Source organism: Athene noctua, chromosome 19 (genome assembly GCF_965140245.1).
Source record: "Athene noctua chromosome 19, bAthNoc1.hap1.1, whole genome shotgun sequence".
Lineage (NCBI taxonomy): Eukaryota > Metazoa > Chordata > Aves > Strigiformes > Strigidae > Athene > Athene noctua.
In genome coordinates this window covers 12,402,151-12,421,391 of record NC_134055.1, presented here as the reverse complement: position 1 = coordinate 12,421,391, position 19,241 = coordinate 12,402,151, and the positions used below count along the sequence as shown (strand labels likewise).

Below are 19,241 nucleotides of genomic sequence, written 5' to 3'. Positions count from 1 at the left end.
CATCGGTTATCCAGGTATTGTTTTATCAGGCAAGATCACTGTAATGAGCTCTGAGGATGTAGAATATCGCTGATTACTTGCTTAGCTCATTTTAAGAAAGTGTATCATATCTGCTTTCAAGAGACACAATTGTTTCCTAGTTTATTTAACATAGAACTTCAATCACTGCTTTTTAGTCAAATTCCTTTTGGTTTGAATCTCATATACACTCAAATCTATTTATTTTTCTGTGTTGCTCTGTGGCAAGTCAGAACAGTGGCAAACATCAAGTTTATAACACCTGGATTGAATTTTCAGGGGTCTAAATTATTCAGTGGAAGAACTTTGAAAACCTGAAAGAAACTGAATTCCCACCTTAGTGTTTGATGATGTCAAATTTTCAGGCATCTTCTAAGCATCTCGGTTTACACAGGCTGTGTCTTCAGAGAAATTAGTGCACTTTTTTTCCATTTGGTGCTCTGAGGAGCTTTTAATGAATTACCTGAGATGATAATATGATTAGGTGAGGGCTCTATGCACTGGTGTCTGTGGGCAGTACACTGAGATCTTGTAATAATACATGAACAGAAGAGCACAGGAAATCGGTCACTAGAGAAGGCAATTACTGAAATGAAGGGAAAATACACTGAGAGATGCTTATCTTGTTAAAACATGGTGGAAAACAAAGCAAAACAAAACAGTGAAACTAAGAGAAACTCAAGGATATCAGCTTACAGGTGCAGCTTGAGTGGAAATGACAGATATATTTTCCCTGTAAATATATCTGAAAGACAGTTGAATTCCTGAAAGTTACTCTGAACTCTGGCAAAACACAACTGAATATCAAAATTTAAAGATGAAAGAGAAATTAATTTGAAACTCAAAGTTCTCCTCATCCACCAGTGCTCATGGATGTTTTCTGTGCAGAAATCAGCACTGGACTCAGCCAATTTAAACAAGCTATCTTTTTTCCTACTAGATGACATTTTCGTTTTAAAACCTGTACGATTTCTATATTGCAAGTCCTCCTCATAGCAGCTACAGACAAAATGATTCTTTCAAAGCTGGGTGAACACATCACTCAGCTGGGCTTTGCATCCACTGAGCATAACAACAAGAATAACTTCTGCAAAATCATTTGACAAACACTCTATTTCAGTTCTTTATGGCTACGTTTCATTTCTCAGCTGAAGAGAGAAGAGGGAATTTGGTAGAGATGCACTTTCTTAATGAACAATTCAGGTATGTGTAACAGCCACCCTTCCAACATTTATATGGACAAGACTCTACACTCTTAAGTATCCACAGGTGAGGCATTAGGTGAAGAATAAACCAGAATGGCATTCAATATGCATATACATTGTTCTGTTTTCTTCACCCTGCTCTAATCGCTTAAGTTTAATCATTTAAATGAAACTGAAATGATGTAATTTAAGAACTACCTATTTAAATGGAGAAACTTAAATTACTTCTTTCTGGCAATCTTGCTGTAAATAACACAAAGTCCTGCACCATCATAAATAATGCCAAAATCGAGGCTTGCCACCAGCTCTGATGTCTTGGCCACATGGGAACAATGGGCATTTTAGTACATCCAGATATAGGCACAAACAAGACCAAAGAACTCAGAAAATACTCACAGGATGAAAGACTTGTACACTTGAAAACAGCAACTCTGAAAACAACCAAAGGTCAAAGAAAGGACAGTATCATGACGAAACAACAAATCAACATACGCTGCCAATGTGATATCATGGTCAAAAGGTCAAATGTGATCCTCTGAGTACAATTTAGACTGAGGAGATTGAAGATCACCGGAATCATATACTGGATCAAAGGAAGGAAATCCTTAACATACACCCAAACTACGGACTGGTTCGCACGGCCAAGAGGCAGCCAGACTGTCACTCACCTCTCCAGACAACGTGATCTCTCCACCAGAGCACAGACACGCTACAATTCAACGTAAAATCTTCCTAAATCTCCTCCAAATCTGTGCTAACATAAACATATCCCCCCAAAATCCCAAAAGCTCTTAAGCGTCAGAGACTTTCACTTGAATTCTATGGGACTTTTCAAGTCCCACCTAAACTTTACAGAAGCAGAGGAATATTCACAAAACATCTGCAGTTATTCAGCCCATGTACTTAAGACGATGTTCATACAGACATTTGACCAGAGTTTGTAAGCTATTAATAAATCTCTCAAAGTTCTTAACATGGTCAACAGAATTAAATATACATAAAGGAAGTTTGCCTTCATGGAAGCATCAGGCTTCTCAATACCAATATTCATCTTGTTTACTCAAAGCAGTATCTCCACCCATAAACCCCAACGGTTTAATTTCACATTTTTTTCCCTTCCCTTCATAAATCATGGCACAAGGGTCAGATTATTGCTGTGGAAGAAGAAAAAAAAGTTTACCATCATCTTCTTTGAGATGCACGTTGTCAATATGTATACATTCAGAATGGTAAGCAGGGATATACTCTTCATCGTGTGCCTACAACTCATCCCAACCACTAGACTTCTGAGGAAGTAGAGAGAGCAGTTAATGTGGATTTGTACTACACATCTCAAGACAGCTCAATTACTATCATGTTATCTTCTTTTCTTCTTCAGATGACAATCCACATACATATTCAGAAGGTGCGTAACTCCAGGCAGTAATTCCCTCTCTGTCTCTCCCCACAGGTAAGCGGGCAGGGGTGTCTCAAGCATTTTAGAGTACTCTGCAAACCACAATCTGCCACATTTGGCATTGTTCCTGGAAGCATCTGCAATGGTATAGAGCTTAATGGAACGCCACATGTCAGCTCTGCAGATGTCAAGAATGGAGACATCCTCTGGAAAAGCTATTGTACAACTTGACTTTTGATGGAATTTACTGATGGCCGGAGGCACAAACACTTAGACAGTATCATAACATCTCCTGATACAATATGTTATGCAATTACCAGTATCAGTGCACCTCTTTATCTCCCAGTTCATGACACAAATGAACTGAGGCCACCTGACGGGTTTGGTTCTGTGCAGACAAGGAAGGAGATGGTCTGCTTGACATCAGATGTCTGAGGAGACATACCACTTTGTCCATGATGGTCTAGGGTTTGCTGGGGGGAAAAGAAGGGCTATTTTCTGGCTCCAGTGAAACTTAGATATGACCTCAAGAAAGCATATAAGAAACCTTATCTGGGAAGGGGGAATAAAGACAAGACATTTAGCAGTGGGTCTTTCTCACCCTCTGGCAGAATGTTTTGCTACGAGAAAAGTCACATTTGAAAACATAGGTAGAATAAAAAACAAGCTGCCACAGGCTCATGTTATCACACTGTCTGGATGGTGAGACCCTGCTTAAGAACCCAAAGCTGGGATAGAGGTCAACAATCTTTTACCAAAGCTCCATACAGAATTTCAGGACCACGCGGTTGAAGAAAACGGTAAATCTCTCAGATGGACAAAAATAGTTGCTTGGGTATCTGCACTGATGTAATTTATACTCATACTCTATGCTCACTAGTCCTAGTGAACAATACAGAACCACTGAAGCACAGGTCTACATAGGGATCTAATACATCTTCCCGTATCTTGCAATAGGCTTTTGGGAGAAGAAGTACTGGACAGGTATCAACTAATCCTTCTCACTACAGAATCAAGAATGTGTTTACCAGGAATCCAAGAAACAGGCCGGCCTACAGGCAGTGGAGCCAGTAAGTGGCACCTGAGGAAAGGAAGCCAATTTGGCAAACCCCCTAACTTCTGCAAACTGCCCCTTCAGACATTATCCCACATTTCTCATTTGTAGCCTGTTAGCTAAAACTGCTTTCTACCACTGATAGCTTCAGCATTCCCGAAGCTGGGCTCCCACCAAGCACACTGGATTCCCTGGCTCCATGGCTTCTGACAGAAAGAACAGGACCTCAGAGTATCTTGTTTGACATCACCTGAACATGAAGACCTTAAAATGCAAATGGTATGGTTGGCAAGGTTCTGAAACTATTTTTAACTTAACGCATCAACTGCCCTTCTTGGTGACCAAATACGTGATGTTTGCAGGTTATCGTGATTCACTCCCTAGGTAAGGAGAGAGCTTACGTGCCAGTCCTGTAAAAAATATATATTCTCTAATATGTAGAGAGGCTCTTATTTCAACCACAGGAATATCTGACTGTAATTGTGACACCGTTAGTATAAAGAGAAGTTAACTCCCAAGAGCGTGCACTCTACTCAAACACTCTGGTAGGTATCAAGGATGCAGGCTCTGCTGGCTACAATATACACAACGCACTGGGAACATGAGGATGGATGAATACATCCAGTGTGAGTAAGCAGTCTCCTGCCACAACGGTATCTTGTGACAGAGGTCCCTGAAAATGTCAGGAACCTGCAAAATTGAACAGTATACATTGCATTCTTGCTCCTCAGCATTGACTGGGTGCTGTGGCATTGGCCCCAGCTGGGGTCCTAGTCTGTGCCAAATGGAAGAGGGAGGACAGAAATGGCATAAACAGGTGGAAGGAATAAGATCCCTTGGTTATATCCTGAGATCTGGTGCACAGGAGCAGGATGTTTCAAGGTGTGCTCAAAGGTTTAGAAATACAGAACTGATAATGGTTTTGTCACAGGTTCTAGAATTCAGCATTGGCTAGAGTTGTTGGAGAGGAATGATATTGCTGATGAATGCACCCGTTATTGGGGTCTTTCTGCCAGTACCAAAGGTAGGATTCTGAAAGAACATAAGCAGCACATGAGTTCTTCCGTGAGTTAAAGACATGGTGCATCCTACTAGTCTGCATCCTTGAAGAAAGTCTTCCATAAAGACAGTTACCTTTTTAAGAAGACTTCTAAAGGCATGCTGGATGTACCAAGTCAGGAGCCACAAGACACACATCCAGTGTTACCTACAGCACAATTTTTGCTATTCCTGAAGGTTATTTAGAGTTGGAATAATGTGATTCCAATATTAGGAGAAACACACTCAATCGAACACTTAATCCAATCACAGATGGAGAACATGCATCGAGTAAATAAAATTCAATAAAATAATTCAATAATTATTACTTAGCCAGCCTGATAGAAGTTGGTTGTACAAATTCTGAACTTTGCCAAAACTGGAATATCCATGCTGGGGTAGCATAATTCAGAAGGATAATGGTTGCCCATTCTGCACTGAAAGGTGTAGAATACTAAAACAAAAATTAAGAGGGTGTTTGCTTTTTTTTTTTTTTAAACAAGATCCTGAGAAATCTTAAAGTCATCTTGGTACACCTGCCAGACAAGAAAATAGGCTTTATTCCAAAGGGACACAACAAATTTATGTGGGACGACCATCATGAAGAGGCCAAATGTAGCTCTGAAGCTATTGAAGATAGAATTAGTAGTGAGGGTTTACGACCAAGAACTTCCACATCTCGCCCTATGTTCATGAGCTACAGTAGCCTGGCCCTACCACATATGGGACTGTCTGCCTCTGCTGCCACTGTGGTTGAAGTTACTGTGCTATTTCTCAGGGAATATCAGGTTTCCTTCTCCATCACTTATTCATTTCAGGCAGTAAGTGTGCAAGGCATGGCTGGATACAAAGATGGACAAGTATGAGTCAGAATACAGAGAGTCATTTTAGCCATTCTGAGGAGCAGTCATTGCTCAAAAAAAATAGAACCTATAACAATATATCAACCCAAATATTGCTAGGTGAGTACTACTGCATTAAAGAACAAAGGCAGGGAGCATATGACCAAATTATAATGGTTATTACCCCACCAACAGAGCACAGTTGGCAGGATCATGCAGAATGAGGGTGATGAGGGATAAAAATGGTACATCCAGAAAGGTATGAAGGCCAAAGTGTCAAGGGCATCGAACACTGGTTAACAGCACCAGCTGAGAGCTACGTGTGAGGAGATTTGTGATAATGGACCCCAAGGAACTGCATAGTGGCTTCAAAGTGAATGAACAGCTGAGCTCAAAGTCAGTAATGGATGGTGAAGGATGTTACTGCAGTTCTTCCACAGAGACTTGCCCAAACAGAGCAGAGGTGAACTGGAAGGGCTGGTGCCGAAGGTGATGGGCCTAATGGCTGAAAACGTGTTCTGTAGAAGATGAGAATAAACAGCAGTGTGGATTCAGACCAAAGGTCCATCTAACCCATGATCTTTGACAGCTGCCAACAGTGGATTTCTGAAGGAGAAGTAGGAACAGGACAAGCATGTAGGGCTTCTCCCCAGGATACTCTCCAAGCCTCCAACAAGCTGTGTTTTATAGACTGCCTGAGGTAAAACTGGAACTGGTTAATCAATAGCCATTGGTGGAGGCTTCTCCCACACATTTGTTCCAGTGTTTTTTGAACCTCTATAACTTTGAGCATCCATATTCGTTCTGGCAGCAAGGAATTGTACAGGTTAACTGTACAGTGTATGAAGGGCACTTCCTTTTGAACATGGCTCCTGGCAGCTTCATGTGATGCCCCGTTATTTTCATATTGAAAGAAACTAACAGTCAATCCCTATTCATCACTCTCTAGATCTTTTTCATACCACCCCTTGGCTGCCTCTTTTCCAGTCTGAAGAGTATTAGTCCAGTTAGTTGTTCCTTGTATGAAACACATCTTACACTTTTTCTTATCCTCATGTTCTTATCTAAACCTCTTCCAATACTGCTACACCTTTTTCAGGGGCGTGGGGAATGGAACTTGACACAATATTCAACATGTGGATGTATCCTGGATTTCCACAGGGGCTTAACGATATTCTCTGTTTTATTCTCTGTGTCTTCATGACAACCACCAAGTACTAAACTGACACTTGCATGGAACAATCTATTAGAATGACAAGATATAGTTTCTGAGTGGTAGTGGACAAATCAGAGCCATTCACCTTAATGTAAAGAAATTACTGATTTTCCACATACATCTCCTTACAGTATTTAGTCTCATAAAGTTCTTCTGCAGTGCTTCATAGCTGATCCTTGGCTTCATTATTTCAAATTAGTTAACGCATTGGAAAGCTCTAAAACATTACCAAGCACTTGGTTTCCATGTGCTTATTAAACTTACGGGACAACATGGCTACCAGCACACACACCTGCAGAGATACAGTCTTCAGCTTCTGTGAAAATCTGACAGTAATTCCCACCATCTGCTTCTTATCTTCCAATAATTATTTATTCAGGAGCCTCCTTCTTATTCCATGGCTTAGATTAAAAGCCTTTGCTGAAGGACGTCGACATTTTGGAAGTTCAGCTGGACCAACCCAACTGATACATCTGTTGACTCCTTCGCATCCACTTACTACACTCTGCATTATAGTTTATAACAATTTACTCCACACAGATTCTGCAGCACACTGGTCAGGGCTTTTGTCGATGACTTGGAGCCCGGAGACAAAGTGGTATCACACTGGCCACTTTCCAGTGATTTTAAACAAGAGTTCATATACATAGTTAATCGTTCAATGATTTCATTCTCCACAACTCTTGGGTGAATACCATCTGATCCCGGTGACTGATAATGCTGATTTTATCTGTCTACATCACCAGCTCACCTACAGACATTTCAGCCTGAGACAGCTCAAAGCACAAAAAGAATTGCATTCATTTTTCTGCTATGAGTTTAGCTGCCCTAAGTGCATCTTCTAGATTTCAATTTTTTATAGGTCCTACAGACTGCCAGACAAGCTTTCTGCCTCTGATGTGACTGAAGAGAATCCATTATTAGTTTTTTAATCTTTTTTCAAGTTATTTCTCTTCCTTTTTTCACTATATTTTTATATATCTTTAGTTTGTTCCTCTTTTTTCTCATTTTACCTTTTTTTTTTGCCTTTTCAGGATGCTTTTATATACTTTCTTACTCTTATGTTTAGGTATGCTGATATCCTTTTATCATTTTTCAAGTATTTCTTGAGAGGTACATTTGATCATTCCTACTGTTGTGTCCTTAAATACCTTCATGCCAGCTGCAAGGATATAACTCTTAGTCGCCTTCTCAGCTTCTTTTTAACAACCTTATTCGATTTCATGTAACTCCCTTTCTGAATTAAAACACAACTGTGGATGACTTTTTGGCCTCTCTCTCTCAACATCTTTGCAGGAACAAAACACTTTATTGTACCTGTTACAGAGCAGCTTTTCAAAAGCAGGACTTTAATTGAGGTCTTGGAAAAGGCCAAGGCCAGCAATGCTTCTTCCCCTCTTGGTTCCCTGATGAGCAGCTCCCTGAAGTGTAATGGATGTAGTTAAAGCTTCCCATAACCACTGCACTTCTTGCCCCTTGATCTCCCTCAGCTCATAGAAGTTACTGGCCAGTTGAAGGCTCTGCAATATCACATGGACCCAAGATGTTCCACTCAGGTGTCTTCAGCAAGAGAAAGGTACAGCTGGTTTTCTCAGGGAAGGCTCAGCAGGGACCTGTCCCACAGGCATTCCCCAGTCTTTGTTTTATGGATAAAGCAGCCATAAAAGAGGCAGTCAGTGATATAGCATGAAGACACGGGCTGGCACCCACTCAAGCCACAACTAGGTGCAACCATCAGAAATGCAACGTGGTGATTTCTCAACCAAGAACCTACACAAGTTATTTTGATGATCTTTTTTTAATACAGGGCTTGTATGAGCTGCATGTTGTACAAGTACATAGGGTTCGTCCATCACTGAAATCAGATATCTGCATCTCTCATGGAGGTATGTACTTTGTACCAAGTTCACAAACAACAGCTTTTGGTACAGCCATCGTCCCCTTGAGAGGTGAAAGAGAGGTCAGAGGTAGTCTGAAGGAGGTAATGGAAAGCCCAGAAGATCATAGAGAAGAATGGAGGAGAGCAAAGTGTTGGAGGCAAATGATGCCAGGCAACAGCCTAAACCATTTTGTGCACCAGCAGTGATCAAGAAGACTGCATACAGAAAAATAACAAGAATAAGCATTGTTTGGAGCAAAAAGGAAGATGAAAATGTTAAAAGATAAAAGAAAGAAACTTGGAGAGTAGATGAGTAGAAAAAAATAGCTGAGTGGAACTGTATGACCTGGGGCGTCTTACGCTTATATGAATGAGACCAGATGAAACACAGGGTAATGGGGAGGACAGAGACATTGCTGTGGCCCTGGGGAAACGTTTGGACAGAAGTCTCTGGTGTTGACATTCAGGGACATTTGTGCACCACATCATGGCTGCAAAGGAGAACTCGCATTCAAGTGAGACATTTATGGAGCAAAAGAATAACTGAGGTACAGCATAAGTGGAAGAGGGGGAACTCTTCCTTATATCTTCAAGATCTTTGTGAGGTTCCACTTATTTTGGAATAAAACTGTCTTAGTAAATAAAATTTATTAAAATAATTTTGCAAGTAACATGATTCAAGACTGAAGCAATAACAGATGTGTCAGCTGTCTTACCACTTTAAAACATAGTCAACATAGGGTTTCCAAAGTTGTATTTCTACACTGAATGGTGGTGTAAAGAGACCAACTTGCTAAACATTCAAACTGACATCCAGCAAAATACAGGAATTGCCGCAATGCACCCTTTGTTGCTTGACTTTCATATCCTTAGCGATGTTCCCTACATTTAAACAATCTGGAAGCAATTAATCTGAAAGATCCTGCACAAAATTCAACTAATGAAAGAACCAATATTCTTCGTTCACTACCTAGATCTCCTCAAGTTGTCTTACCATGAGGCAATTGCCCCAAATCGTTTTTCAGACAGTGTCTTTCCTGCACCTGCTCTGCTCTATTATTGGGCTTTTTGGCCTTTGTAAGGAAAACCACTTCATGTCTGTAATAGTCCTGCAGCGCTGTTCATTTTTCATATCTGGAGCCAATTCAATCCCAGGGTCTTTCTCTTCAAGTTTCTGCAGCGTGTGTGTCTCTTCTACAGCAGTGCACCGGCAGTCTTGAGCAAATCCATCCAACTGAACAAAGACCCCATGGAACAACAGCTTTAGAAGCAGGAAGTCTAAATTCTATTCTTTCATGTAATTTTGAACTAGAATTCACATACCTTTTGTCAAAAGAATAGCAAATTTAATCCTTAAACTGCTTTATTTACATTCTAAATTAACATGTCATACACAAACTTGGTAAAAAATGTGTCATTTGTTTCATAGAGTTTATCGCCACAGGAATTAATACAGCTACCTAGTCAGAATTTCTGTATATGACAATCCATTACATTTCTGCCACTATCCTGCTACTGAGCACAGCAATATGCATTAGATTAACCCATTTGGTCACTGGAAACCAAATTACTGAGATGGAGAACAAAGAGAGATCAAAGGGCCACTAATGCCCTTAACTAGTCCCTTTAGGGTTAGGGAAGTGACAAGATGAGAATACATCCGTTGATCTAGGCAGATGATTCATGTCTCAAACTGCAGAGGAAGAGGGTACACACCCAAAATTTCAGATCATTTGAACAGGGTGGCTGCAGGGAGGAAGAGAGTCTTCCACTTAAATCTGGCAATCTGCACAAGAGTAACCCACACAACCTAAGCATATTCAAAACAATATTCTCTCTACTACCTTTGAACACTGGCCTATATGTTTCAGTGCCTTGTTTCAAGGTAAGGCAAATCCCCGATGCTCTTAAAAAAAAGGGTGAAAATATCCCAAGACAACTCTTGGCCGACTCCCACCTGACCCATGCTGGCAGCAAGCCTGAAGCTCCGAAGCATGAGATGTGATTATGATTCCTTAATGCAGACTGAAAATGTTGTGGGCAAGTGAAAGGGAGTACAACACTTCCTGTTCTTTACAGCTGGTGAAACAGGGGAAAAATAAACAGCCATTAAAAAACCAAATAAATCACAGAACTGAAAGACAGAAGAGACCACCTTGGCCATCCACACCACTTATGCCTACTCTATATGCTGTCATCCTGTCTATATATAATCTCAAGACTTAAAATGGAGGGAAGCCCAAAAGGGTGACAAAATACAAACGTGCATTGCTTGAGTGTGATATATACCCCTGTACTGAGGTTCAGCTTACAATTCTGCTTCATTTATAAACCAGAATTTCATACATTTGACTCTTGGCAACCCCTGCAACGCAGATTTTTATGATACTGAAGATAGACAGACCTAAAGATCAAGCTACACTGCAAGTTTTCCATTGCACTTATTTGTTACTTTTTTCCCTTTTAGGTTAAAACTTGCTTGTTTTCAGACTAAGGAACACTTCTGGGGAAAGTCTACAGAAAGATTTAGGCACATTTGAGAGCTCCATGCATGGAAAAATGCATGTAATCCAATAACGTCTGATACAATAGAGTTCTCTTTGTTCATACAAAGTTTGTGACATACGTATTGCTTTGACAATTCTGAAAGTAGTTTTCACTTTAAAATAATGAATTCACATGCAGTTCAGAATAGCCTTCCATAATCTGTAGGAAATGCCTACCAAACCTTTAGTTTTATGGAAGCACAGAACAAGAAGGAATTTCTCTAATGGTTCAGAACCATTTCACCCACAAAACCAGCCTGGCTACAGCCAACAGGAACGACTGAGGCCTGTTTCCCTTCTCCTGTAACCTCACCCCTCTGCCAGCTTATCTTTGGGAAATGTCCACTTGCTCCTTGGATATATTCCAGGACGGGTGTGCATGGCCAGAAGTCCTCTGTTGACTGTCACTCACTCCAACCCTGTTGATTTAGTCTTCTGACCACGTATCTTGGCTTTGCTGCAGTCGGGTTTGCTTCTCCTATTCATGCCTGCCCCATGTAGTTACTTGGGCCTCCAGATCTGTGACCTTTCTAGCACTGAAATTCAGGGTAGGTCTATGCCTACATGTGTCATAAATAATTCTGCTGGGACAACGACCAGCACCAGATGGTACACTGGGCAGCTGGAAGACTTTAAACTTAAGTCCTTCAAACTCCTTCTTAAACAGAGAACAATTTCCCGCCACAAGTTTTCTGGATCAGGAAAGAAGACGCACCATGCAAAGCTCAAACTCAGCCTCTGCATATGCTCAAGAGAGGGATGGAGGTTCAGAAACAGCCTCTAAACTCAAGTGTTTCTAACAGCTAATTCTAGCTGAGGCTCCCTACTCTGCATCTGGATTTTAATGGCTCGCATTTCAGATACACTTAAACCCTACACTAATAACAATACCATACTAATCTACGCTGCAGGTTACGCTATGCCAATCCTAAACTAATACTATATGACCAATTTTTAAAAGATATATTTGGCCCAAATGGTTTCTTGAACACTACCAATGTATTTGTATTGGTTTACTACTGCCTTTTTCATTCAATGCTTTGGTTGCTTCCCAAGACTGCTTTTACTCTCCTGAGTAATATCTATGTCACATCTAAAGATTTTTTTTTTTTAAGTTCTAAGAGCCATTTGTCTCACTGTTTCACTTCAGTACAATTTCCCATCCTAAAGCTTAGTTTCAAGAGTTCCACTTTTTAGTACTTAGGCAAAAAATTTTATTGTGCTGCAGTCAATACAAGTGGCTCAATTATTGCTAGCTTTTGAGTCAGTTCTTGCACATTACTTAACGCTAAGTCAAGAATATCTTTCTGTGTACTCTAGTACTAGCTGTTCCAAGAGGCAGAAATTGCTTCTTTGAACTGACTCTTATTGTGCTATCTGACCAGTTTATTCACAGGTAATTTAAGTCCCCATTATCATTTGGTTAGACTTTCTCACTTCTTTGATCTCTGTCAACATTATACACTCAACATCCTTTTGTTGATCCAGGAGCTAGTAATATCGAAGACTACTAATATATTTACTTTCTTATGGGTTGGGAGCATAACCCTCTATAAGCAATAAAGTAGGTGATTGTAATTCTCCAATAGCACTATGGATTGCAACACTGGAAACACTCTCCATTTCCAGGATGATCATGTTGGGTTCACTGTAGCGATTTCAAGGGTTAATTATCATTGTTGATATGATCACATACCAGGCTCCTTTTCTAAATATGTTTGATTTTCAGCTTCTGAATTGAACACACCTAAAAATGATTCAGGATCCTCCTCTAATTCTCACTCATTCCACCCAAATAGAAGATTGACTTTAAAAATAATGGGTTTTTTTTAAAAAAAATATTTCTCTGAGGGGAAAGAAAAGAGGATAATCTTTGCTTTTGTGGTTCAGAGCCTTTAGGGGGCTTGTTCTGTGTTCTCAAGGTTTTTTCCTGCAACCATAAGTTAAAACAATGTGCTCAGTGGGTAAATGAAAATTCACTTTAACTGCTAAGATTATATGGAAATGAAAAAAAATATTATGAGACTTGTGATAAAATAACGCATGTGGGGAAAACCGATTATATACTTTTGCCTGCTAAATAAGAAGACTGTTCTGCTGTTCTACATATCTACATGTTTTTTCTACATGTAGGCATGTAAGGTGACTGGTGGTTGATGATTGCTTTGTCTTCTCTACAGTAAATACAGTAGCTTGAGTTTATCTATCTCTTTTTAAATATCATTGTTTGGGACTTTTCCCAAACTTTTAATATTATTTCCAAAATACCAGCCCCAGAACTAGAGACTGTAATGATCCCAGCCACAGCACACATACTAACGGTATCATCCTTTCCCTTGTATACAAGATTGGGGTTATATACACTGGAAGATACTAATACACAGTTTTAATTACATATGCTTGTATATACACTGTAGAAAAACCCCACAACTTCAAGTACTGAACTGTTCCTCAAGTAAATATTTTTTTCTTCCACAATTAGATTTGCATGTGAATTCTACTGTAATTCAATCGGAAAAATCTTAACTCTCCTTTTCTCAAGTCTCTACAGTGGCTCTCTCCTTTTCTTTCCAAGATGTTCCTTATTTTCCCATCTATCTTCAAGTCAGCATCATCAAGTCTCTCTAGTAGCAAGTGGATACTGAGGTATGGGCAAGAAGGAAACCAAGATTTATTTCTCAAAAATCAGCTAATAGAACAGCAAAAATATCAAAAGTGGAAGCTGTAAAAATTGCATTAGCAATCCTATTAAAGGGGGATATCTGCAAACACTACAGGAACTGCAGTTCAGAGGGCATGCTGAATCCTTAGCTGCTCATGGATTGCCCGTTACCAGTAAGATCCAAGGACGTTCTTTCCAACCTACTTGTCTAAAACGTTTGTTTTTTCCATCTTTAATACAGGGCCATTTTCTAACTTCCCCGGGACTTTTTTCAGAAGAAGTCCAGGCTACTGCATTAAGCTCGACAGAGATCTAAACTTCCAGCCATTTGGAAACTGCAGACAAGTTCACAGCACTACTTCTCTTGCGTTAAGCAACAGTTAATGCTTAGAGCATGTGCTATCTGAACAAGCTTGAGGACGATTTCTGTAAGAAGTCTAAGGTGTTGGTTTTTTGACCTATAAAGTCTAAGTGGCTCTGCCTACTTGAGAAATTCCTCTCCCTTTGCATCATAGTGCATTGTGCAGAGTGCCAGAGGTAACACTGCCTGGGTTAAACTGAAAGGGGCGGATGGCGGGCAGGTCCCAGGCAGCCTCCTGGCATCTTCCCGCTCACCCACCACGGTTCAGTGACCTGCAAACTGGAAATCCAGAGATTTCCCAGAAGAACTGGTCGCAGGGGCAAGGGGTTCGAGGAGCAATTTGACATTGGGGTTATTTTATTATAGGTAAAGAAGATACTTTTAAAGTTAGCTTCTAAGAATGTAATACGCTATGACCAAAGTCTGTTTCTGTAGATGATCCTATGGCAGGAGAAATTAAACCAAGAAAATGTTCTGGTAGAACTACATTTGGTGAGGCTCCATCACTTACATGCAGGATTTTCTATATTAAATTAAGAATGTATTTCTAAAAATAAATTGACCAGAACATTGTGAAGATAATTATAAGTTAAAGAGAACTTTCCTTGCTAACTCTGCACCACTTATCCTTAAGCAATCTTACTATACCACTGGACTAAGAGAGCATTGCTTTGAAAACAGGACTGGGCCGTGCCCTCTTTTCCAAGCTAAGCTCTGGAGTCTGTGTTCTCTGTGATGGGCACTGAGGGCTGACTGCATCTTAGACTTTTTTAATTAATTAACTGTAAAGATAATCATGTTATGTACCCAAATTACATATAAAGAACTAATTGTGCAGGTATGTGTGAACCAGCTTAAGTTTATTTAAGCAAGAGTTCAAATGACATCAAAGTAAAACACGTGACCTAACGTTTTTGCAAGATTGAGATGTTGACAACCACATGTAAAATGAGATGTCCCAATAAAGCCTAATTCAGGCGTATTTAATATTCAACTACCTAAATGTGAACTAAAAATATTTCCTCCCATTCATTTCTTACTTACTTTGTACCTTAACAGTTACGGCTCTGTTTCCCATTTTGTTATTCCAGAGGCAGGAACATACTGCAGGATCGGGACCCAAACAATTGTAAATGGCATTTTATATTCCCAGTTTCGATATGTGGTGGCAGAATTAGAAACTACACCGTAAGATATACACGAGAGGTCATAGGTACACTTGACTAAGCTTTCCCAGAGCGCGGTGCCTGGCACTGGGCAAACATCCTGCTGCAGAAGGCACAGCCTGACCCCCCGATCCCAACACTGCCATCTGAAACCAGACCCAGAGGATTTTCTGCACTGGATTCAGTGGGATATGGAATAGGAATGATCACCTGCGCACACACAGTGCCAGAATCAAGGCCTGAAAACATATACAGTGCAGGTCAGTATCTGTGTACACAAACTCAGCAGATTAGATTAGTGTTTCCCCAACGCTCTCCATTTTGAGGATGATTTTTAAAGGATGAAGTCCATTTGTAAATCTGACACTATTCACGGCTTAGTGTTCAAAACATCTCATTTGTGCTGCTGTGAGGGCAGGTGATACAAAAATCCCACTTCGTGTCGCTGCATTTAACTGCCTTGAAAACCTCCACACATCAGACAATAGAGGTTATCTTCTTCTCATTAGGAAAAGGTCCACACTCTATACTTTGTGCTCAGTTGCAACACCACTGTAGTTTTTGTAAGGAATAAATATTGACTTTCCTGGACATTGCCTCACGACAGAACAGGACCTTGAGTACATTTGTCTAAGATATTTTTTAAGCCTGGTAATATAACTTTATAGCATAGCTTTCATTCTGAGTAGTTCAAAAGACAGGGAAAAACCAGGCTTTATAAATGTCACAAACTGCCCGTTTTTGTTTTCAGACAGGTGACCGTGTTCTAAAGCTGGCTCAACTGTATTTCTTTTCATATAAGACTAAACAATAATATGTATTACTTTCATATAAATTTCCAAGTTACAAATTTAATTAAGGTTACAACATACCGCATTTGGAAAGTCAAGACTGGAAAAAGCCATGAAAACATTAGGATTTAACCTTAATGCAGGGTATTTTGTAATTTATTTTTTTTTTAATTTTCAAGAATAAAGCACACGACTGCCAAGAAAATTATCAACAGAAACGAGAGAGTACACACCAGGTCTCTAGAAACTCAGAACTCAGCATATACAGGAGATTGGTCTGTTCACCAAATAGCTCAGCTCTGTCTCTTACCAGCACCTGTATCTCACGGTGAGATGTTCAGATGCTCTCTCCTCAGTAAAGGTCAGAAATCAGCATTAATTTCACTTATAAAAATACATGGTGGTGACACCAGAGGAACCACTGTATGAGCAAAATTCAACTTTCAGGTACAACCAACACACAAGACAACAACTAGCAGGGTCAGTAATTCTAGTGGGTAAAGTCTGGATGTGTATTTTGTGTATTTTAGCTGTAACTGAACCCCAGCTATCAGCAGGTGTGTACAAAATGTTATGGATTTCACAAAAAAAAAAATAAAATCATGTTTTCTGTCAGATGTTTGGAGTCCCAACATGTGACTCGACACACTCAGCTTTATAACATCAATTAAAACACGCAATAACCTTCAAGGGATCAACTGACCACATCCAAAATCCGACACTAATACAAGCACAGCTACAGATCACGATTGAATGAAGAATCAACCATTTGCACGATCCCTTCTGCCTCAAAAGGGGTGTGCAGGACAGGGGAGCAGGAACACAAAGGGACAAAACACACAGGTGGACAGCTCACAGAAAAAATGCCTCCTTGCTTCGGGTATAAATCTGCAGTCAGGGAAGAAAAATCAAACGCGTTGCACTGGGAGATGTGAAGCAGCAAAGGAGAGAAAAGGGGGAGAGGACAGGAGTGGGAAGGTGAGGCAGATGGAGATGGATAAAATACAGCTGCTCTTACCTGGAGCAGTTTTCCCTCGGCTGGAGTCACCTCGGCGACGTTAGCAAACTCCCCTTCCAGGATGATCGGCTCCACTTTCAGGGGGATCACCCTGATGATGGCTTTCTGTGCCGCCGACCTCTCCGACTCGACCGCCGCGGCCAGCACCAGCCCTGTGTGGCCAAGTCCTGCCTGCAGGGTCGCCATGAGCAGCCAGGGCCAGAGGAGAGCCAGCTGCAGCTGGGGGCCAGCACTCATGCTACCAGCTGCAGCAGTGGGCTCCGGCCACACATACCGCTCAGGAACGTGTCCTCACCCCGCGGCGGGCTCCGGCCGTCGGCAAAGCTCGAGGGGTTCCGCGCCTGCGGTGCCAGCGGCGGGGAGCGGGAGAGAGAGGAGAGAGGGGCTCAGGTCCGCCAGCGCTGCTCACCAGACAACTTCTCCGGTTCTCGCCATCACCGTTTCTCTTCCTTGGTGCCACGTGCTCAAGGGCCGCTGGGAGCTCAAAGGCATATTTTAAACAAACAAACTAAAAAAAAAAAAAAAAAAATCCTAAATTACGAGTCCCTCCTCCAGCAGATAAATCCGGAAAGATCGGCGAAACAGGTTGCAAGCAAGAAATCAGTTCAGGTATACAGGAACACCAGGAAGCGTTAGGAAATCATAAGTCGCACAGAGACGAGGCATGGGGAGATCTCCCCGTGGACGTGGTGTCCTCGTGTCTCCTGGCCGAGAGTTTGGGAGATCCAGAGGTTCAAAACATCCATCTCAAATACCCTTGAGAGACACCTCACCTTCTTGCCAGCATTTCCCACAACGTGAGCTCGAATGTTACCTGCAATTATCCGTATCCTTCTCAGAAATGACGCAGGAGGTATTTCTTGAATTTATGGTGAAAAGAAAGTTTGCTTCTGTATTGTTCTCTTCCAAGTCAAGGTGATCCCTTCCATCCTTCTCGTGCCAGAAGTGCTTCATTCAAGTTTGGAGATCAACTTTACTTTCCTCCTAGCAATCCATGTTCAGAGTCTGACTCTGGGTGCAGTTCTCGAGGATAATTAATAAAGCACAGAGTTTCTCTTCATAGTTTCAAGTTTCCAGGAAATAAAAAGGCCCGAAAACAATTTAAAAGTTTAGATACCAAGTCAAACAGGTATCAAACAAAAAGTTACAGCATATCTGGTTACTCTCACGCTATTTCTGTGCACGCCTGAGTTCCGGTATGACCACTTCCAAGCATACATTAAGAAGATCCCGGCTAAAGGCCCCACAAAATAAAATATAAAGTTCCATGGTCTGCCCAAAGGTCACATGAAACGTATCGAGGAGTCTTCATAACTGGGAGAATTTAGAGAGAGGGTATTTTCAATTAAAACCAGAGTTACAGCGATCACACAGCTGTGAAAACGTAATTTAAGAAAAAAAAAAAAAAAAAAACCACAAAAGAAAAAAAATCTGCAAACCTGTTAGGCAATGTGCCTGCTGCAGTCCGCCGGGGCCCGGATGGATGGAAATGTTGCTGCAAATCCTGGGTAAAAGTTATTTCCAGTAGCTTAAGAAAACTTTGTGGGTCTGATGATGTTCGGGTATGGTCTTAAAAAGAAAAAATACACTGGTATTTCTAATAAAAAGATTTCTAAACGAAGAGAAGGAAACGCTTGTCGCACACATGCAGCAGGCAGGTAGGTGCGAGCGGAGCTCCGCAGCCCGGGAGAGAATCCAGCGAGATCAAAGGAGGGAGCTGCCGCGGGCAGGAGCTCCCGCGGCGGGCAGGGCTGCGCGGGAAGGGTCCGCCTGGGCTCCGCACACCCGGGCGGGACCCCGGGACGCGCCGCGGAACCCCCCGGGCGCCGGCCCGCTCTCTCCTCTCGCCGCAGCGAACGCAGCCACCGGCTCCCGGGGCGGGCGCTCCAAGGGGCGGAAAACCCGGCACATCGGCGGCGACCCGGCAGCGAAGCCCGGCGGCCGCCCGACCGTTACCGGGCGGGGAACTCGCTCCGGCCGGCGCGGGGGCTGCCGGCGGCCCCGAGCGCGCCCGCGGAACAGCCGCGCTCCCCGCGGAAACGGCAGCGC

General features: G+C 41.7%; 1 protein-coding gene across 1 annotated transcript in view; it reads right to left on the bottom strand.

Annotated features, from left to right (window-relative positions):
- RNF43 (ring finger protein 43) overlaps positions 1 to 17,429 on the bottom strand; it is a 58,033-nt gene extending 40,604 nt beyond the window's left edge. Inside the window, exon 1 of the mRNA XM_074922943.1 lies at positions 17,193 to 17,429. Coding sequence (XP_074779044.1) covers positions 17,193 to 17,429 — 237 coding nt within the window. The remainder of the gene's footprint in view (positions 1 to 17,192) is intronic.
- Positions 17,430 to 19,241: the final 1,812 nt, after the last annotated feature.